Source organism: Gossypium hirsutum, chromosome A05, assembly GCF_007990345.1.
Source record: "Gossypium hirsutum isolate 1008001.06 chromosome A05, Gossypium_hirsutum_v2.1, whole genome shotgun sequence".
Lineage (NCBI taxonomy): Eukaryota > Viridiplantae > Streptophyta > Magnoliopsida > Malvales > Malvaceae > Gossypium > Gossypium hirsutum.
This window is the reverse complement of record NC_053428.1, coordinates 34,435,328-34,441,193: the sequence shown is the minus strand read 5'-3', so window position 1 is coordinate 34,441,193 and position 5,866 is coordinate 34,435,328. Positions and strand designations below refer to the sequence as shown.

The 5,866-nt window shown below is 33.0% G+C and overlaps 1 protein-coding gene across 3 annotated transcripts; it reads left to right on the top strand.

Annotated features, from left to right (window-relative positions):
• Positions 1 to 1,760: 1,760 nt before the first annotated feature.
• On the top strand, positions 1,761 to 5,584 carry LOC107957447 (uncharacterized). Of its 3 annotated transcripts, none has more exons than XM_016892965.2 (4): positions 1,821 to 2,144; positions 3,995 to 4,095; positions 4,345 to 4,700; positions 4,788 to 5,584. In XM_016892965.2, the coding sequence occupies exons 3-4, from the start codon at positions 4,347 to 4,349 to the stop codon at positions 5,346 to 5,348; spliced, it is 915 nt and encodes a 304-aa protein (XP_016748454.2). In that variant the 5' UTR covers positions 1,821 to 2,144; positions 3,995 to 4,095; positions 4,345 to 4,346; the 3' UTR covers positions 5,349 to 5,584. The 3 variants fall into 3 exon arrangements, with proteins under 3 accessions (XP_016748453.2, XP_016748454.2, XP_016748452.2); XM_016892963.2 differs by having other exon boundaries at positions 3,995 to 4,133; XM_016892964.2 differs by lacking the exon at positions 3,995 to 4,095 and having other exon boundaries at positions 1,761 to 2,144.
• The last annotated feature ends 282 nt before the right edge of the window (positions 5,585 to 5,866 follow it).

The window sequence follows — 5,866 nt, the reverse complement described above, 5'->3', positions numbered from 1 at the left end:
GTAGTGAACTTATTTTCCAAGCGTTGTTGTGCCTCTTTGAATTCTTGTCGAAGTTCGTTGAGCATTGTTGCAAGTTGGTCCATAGTAACCATGGATAGATCATGCTTATCATCCTTACTACGTGTACATAACATTATTAGAGGTTGAAATAAAAAACACTTAGAAAAAAAAATGATCAAAGAAAATTAAATCTCACCGTTATACACTCGCAATAAAAAAAAACTCTAAGAGACAAAGAAAAGAAATTAAGGTTTTCTCGCTTGTAACTTTTAAAGCATAATCAAACTTAATAATTTAAAAAAGATGTGGGATCACCCTCTAACAAAGTTGACCTAAGGCTCTAAGAAGCCAAAAAAGAACTCGACTCCAAAAGAAGTAAGTTGCGCGGAGAAAGGAGAGGTAACTCTTTCCGCACCTATTAGCACAAGAAATGAAAATGTATTAGAATGCATAATAGAATAATAATAAAAAGCTAAAACAAAAGAAAACCTAATGCTAGAATCAAAGAAAATAAACTACCCAACCGAAAACTCGTAACAATGGAAAACAACTAGAATTTTTTTCGTTCGAGGTGTTCCCAATTTTCAAAAATTATGAAATTTAAACCGGGGTCTCCTCAAATAATGTAGATTTGATCTGGAAAACTTTAGCACAAAATTCAACCCACAAAAATTTTCAATATATATTTTTTTATATTTTCTTTCTTTTTTTGATCACTTTTTTTTTGTGGAAAATATTTTTGTATAGTCTAAAATAGTGTCAAGAAATATTATGTAAAATTTCAGATCGTTTGAAAAAAGTTTACCCATTGAAAAATATTTTTTCCTGAAAACTTATAGATAAAAGGAAAAAAAAACTATTTTGAGATTGTTCGTTGAAAATTAGTTTATAAGAACACAAAGACCACCTAAAATGCCGAACTTGATATCAAATGATACGGAATGAACAAAGGAAACGGAAGAAGGATCTAATTCAAGTTGTAATTGAATTTAGATATCGTGATTAGGCCTTGAGGGAAACTAATCCCATCTCTATTATGACCTTTGAATTGGACCAAGCTGCTCATATCATAATTAAATTATATCATACATAGGCGACAATTTTAGTGAGAATTTTTATAATAAGAACTAAAATTTTATCAATTCTTGAATAAAAAAAAGAATATTTTTAAACCATAGATTTATCATTTATCTTGTCTCATTAAATTAAAATATGGAATAACCTTTTTTTTCTTTTTATTATTTATTTAAATAAGGATAAAAAATTGAAAATTAAAATGGAGTATAGATTTGAAAAGAAAACAAAGCTTATGTGTTAAAAAAAATCAATTTGGAAAATGAGGTTGAATTAATTGATTTACAAATTAGCATAAGCTGATTGAATCAAAATTTTCATTTTTAGTAATTTATTTAATTAAAATTTAATCAATTAAATTAAAAATCGATAACCTAATCAGTTCAATTAAAAAGGAACATTGATGTGCTTTCTTTATGTATTTAATTTTATCTAAAATTTAATTTTAAATGAAAAAGAAAAATTGAAGAAGATTAATGAAAATTAAAATTCTGCATTTTTATATTCTTATTTAAACGATAAAAAAAGTTTAGAAGTTAAAAGTTTTATTTAAGTAAACAAGTGGTAAATCCATTATTTAAAATCCAAGAATTGATAATATATTTGTTCTCATAGTTGTAGGCATCATTGGCCAAATTTTCTATGTTTCCTACAAAGGAAGAAAGAGACCGGGTTTGGGATGACGTGGAAGATTGTGAAAGGACCTTCACATTCTTATGAGAAGACTGTAGTTCAGTTTAGCAAAAAACAAAAAAACAAAAAACAGAGGACTTCCCTCTACACGCGTTTGGTATTCGAGAAAGTTGCCTCCCCTCGAGAAAATTTTTTGACTCTGTTCCCTTTTATTTTTTTCTCGAGAAATAATAAAAAAACAAACATATTAGCAAAAAGTTCAAAAGGAATACCCTAACACATAATAAGCTTCCCAAATGCACGGTCACATCTACCTATCTCGTTTAGCATCTCCCTAGCGTCGTCGTTTTTCGTCTCTCCCGCCGATCAGATCAGGCTTCTCACCGGCGAGAGATTGTCACTGTCTTTTCTCTACTGTTTATTATCACGATTCCCAGGTTTATTTCCTTTCTCCCTCAATCTAAATACTTTTTCTTTATTTGCTTGATTGTTATATGAAGTGTAAACTATTGGATTTTCCTCAAGTTTTTTGGTGGATATTTTCTGTCTTTCAACTTGTTGATCGCTTACTTGCAATGAGGGGAGCAATGGTTATGTTTTAATTTGATGAATTTTAGTAAAGAAGGTAAAATTTGGCCACTCTTAGTGTAGACTCTTTTAGAGTAATTTAGGACTTGGTGAGCTCAAATCAATGCCAAAAGGTTGGTTTTTGAATGCTTGTGTTTGTGTGAAAGTTAGGTATTGAGCTTGTTAGTATGAGGTTTAGCCATGCCAATATCATCGATGGTGAATGCCAGGAAAGATCAAGAAGTTGTTAATGTTCTTATATGTTTCGATATTCGGATTCAATTGTACATCTGTTTTCTATTAAATCAGCCATTATAAACTGGTTATAATTGCATTATTTGGAAGCATTTAGTTGCTCAGATGTTAATGTCTATATAAACACTGAGATATAATTATGACAACTCAATTTAAAATTACAAGCAGTGGTCAAGGGAGTACTTTGGGCTTCATTGATGGCATTTTAAGGTCTTTCAGTTTATTGGATTTGAATGGGCAAAATCGAGCCGAATATTATCTTTTTAATAAGCATAGTTGAATAGGCTTTCTCTTATCTTCGATTGTAGTAAGAACAAGTCTGTTTACTTGTATGAATGCTAGAATTAAGCAAAGAAGCAATTCTTTGCATCCATGGATGGTGCTCATATCTATGTTGGGAGAAAATCCAGCCAAACCTTATCTCTTTTAAGAAGTATGATTGAATAGGTTTTTATTGTTTGGTTTTGGTTATCATAAAAAGGAATCTGTTTATTTTGTATGAGTATAATTTTAAAACTCTTTGCTTCCATTTACTGAATGATTAATGATAGGGTTCATATCTATGATAGGAAGCAAGTTTCTGTTTTGTCCTAGTTTCCAATGCTTTAAGCATCCAATTTGTACAGAATGACACTGCTCATCCTAATTGTTTGATCCTAAGTTGCCCACGGTTTACTGTCCTGGTATTTTAAAACTCAAAAGCATCATTCTTTGCTGTTAGGTTGGAATGGTTTTGTGCACTTGCATGTGCTTCTATCATGTTTTTCGGATTACAAGTCCTGTTAGAATGGTTGCATTTATGGTTATACGAATAGGGTTTAACTGTGAGTTTTTCTGAGTATAAGGTATACGGAGCCATAAAGTTCAGTATTTGACTTTTGAATTTTGAATCTTTCATTAGAACTTAGAAGACGCATAATTGTATGCCATAATGGGCTGAGATGAGATGCAAAATGGTTAATGTCAGATGATACCGATGACCCTTCTTTGGCTATGTCTTTCCTTGTATGAATTTTTTTACATTTACTTCGCAATTGAGTGCTTCTGTGTGACTGTCAATTTGCCTTTTTGTTCAACAAAACATAATAAAATTACCCGCTCTGTTATGTACTCTGGAACTTGCAAGAAACTAGAGTAACATATGAAAAGTCGAGAGCATATCAACTGACACGTGCCTAATGAAACTGAACAGATACGAGGTCAAGTAAATAATTTCATAATATAGAGATAAAATTTCCAGTGTAGACATTTCATAGACTAAGTCCCATTTAAATATTATTTTTTATATGATAGCTGCGAATGCTCCATTAAAATGTCTGGTACTTAGGGCAATCTCAATTGCAGGCCAAGGAAGGGAGAAATTTTGGGGGGGGGGGGTTTGCATGAGGCATAGCCTATAGGTTTTTTATTGAAGTTGATTTTTTGGGACTTCATTTCAGTTATTGTTTTACACTCTCAATTGCAGGCCAATGAAGGGGGAAATGAGGGGGTTGCATGAGGCATAGCCTATAGGTTTTTTATTGAAGTTGCTTTTTTGGGACTTCATTTCAGTTGTTGTTTGACAAAGTAATGTTTATTGATACAACATTGTGCCATCAGTTCAGGTTATTGCTGTTTTATATATTTATATGATCGGAATGCAATGCGACTCTTTTCTTACCTTGTTGTCTGACTGGAGTCAAAATGTGTTCTGATCATCTTACCTTTTCTTTCTTTGTTTTTGTTTTTTGGACCTCTATTTAATATCTGTTGAGCAATGCTTTCTCTTGCACTGTATCATGACACAGCCATTCCTTTTTCCTCGTACTGGTTTAGGAATGAACCACCATGACCTGCAGGCACAGAGAAGGGAGATGAAGCACAAAGGAAGAAATGTAGTCTGGTCAATTGCAATGGACAAGTGTCTAATTGAAGCTCTGGCAGTTCAGGCTAAAAATGGGAATAAAATTGACAAATGCTTTAATGAAAATGCATATACTGCTGCTTGTATTGCTGTGAATTCTCGTTTTAATTTGAACTTGAACAATCAAAAAGTCATTAATCGCCTTAAGACAATTAAGAAAAGGTACAAGGTAATGAGGGATATGCTAAGTCAAGATGGATTTAGGTGGAATCCAAATACAAAGATGATCGAATGTGACAGTGAAGATCTATGGAAAAGATATGTAGTGGTCAGCATGTTCTGCATTTTTTCCTTGATTTTTTTTTTTTGTACATACTCCTTTATGTTACTTCACATGTACGAATGTATTGAACAGGCACATCCCGATGCAAAAGGATTTCGTGGAAAGCAGATTGAGATGTATGATGAGCTAAAGATTGTTTGCGGAAATTATCAAGCCCCGAGTCGTTGGGCTAAGATGAAGGACGGAAGTCATCCAATGGGATACAAGAATTTTGAAGAGGATTCTGCTTCTTTTGTATCGCCAAGCTCAGATGATTTAAGTGATACAGATGGGACTGAGTCATATTCTGGGCAACCAGAGTATTTACATGAAGGTAGTCAAGATCCTCCTGTAATGGAACCACTGCGACAACTCCCAAAGCGGCCTCGTGAGTCGGATGCTCTTCAGGAGGCAATGTTGGCAGTGGCATCCAGCATTCGGCGGCTGGCTGATGCAATGGATCAAAGTAAAACTACAATCAATCCCTCTGAATTGCTACAGGCTGTTTTGGAGATTGATGGTCTGGAAGAAGCTAAACAGATGTATGCATTCGAGTATTTGAATGCCGACCCTATCAAAGCTAGGGCATTCATGACATATAATGTTCGGATGAGGAAGATGTATTTGTTTCGTCAGTTTTGGTGGTGGAAATGAATGACAGGTGCTGAATTTCGAAAACCTTTTGGTATATGATCTATATTAGATGTTGACAAATTGAACCTTATTTCATTGATCATTAGAAATGAATGTACAGATTTCATATGTAAAGAAACAATCTGGGAGCTATGCCTCTCTTCTTGGAGTGAAGATAGCTGTAGGTGTAAAATCTTGTTACTCAGGGCTGTCGAAGTCGTATGTGAGTATTAAATGAGTATGTTTTTGTATGGGTATATTCATACTCATGTTCAGATGTGCCTTACGCAAACATATTTCAATCAAAAGTTAGGTGAAGTCAATTTTTTTTTTTAAAAAATTTATCAAGTTGAATATAACCAAAAATTTTACATCAAACTTGCATATTACACTTGTAAATAGGCAGGACAAGTTGTCGTGTCATGTTGTAATTTTTCATGTTTATATAAAACTTGATAAGTTAATAATTTGTATTGTATGCATTTTTAAATAATTTATATAAAGTGTGTTTCGGCTTTCCAAATATATCCACTGTTTAC

Coding starts and splice junctions, on each gene's coding strand:
- LOC107957447 (XM_016892964.2), top strand. CDS start 4,347: ATGAACCACCATGACCTGCAGGCACAGAGAAGGGAGATGAAGCACAAA. Junction 4,701..4,787: donor TATGGAAAAGATATGTAGTG/GTCAGCATGTTC, acceptor TGTATTGAACAG/GCACATCCCGATGCAAAAGG.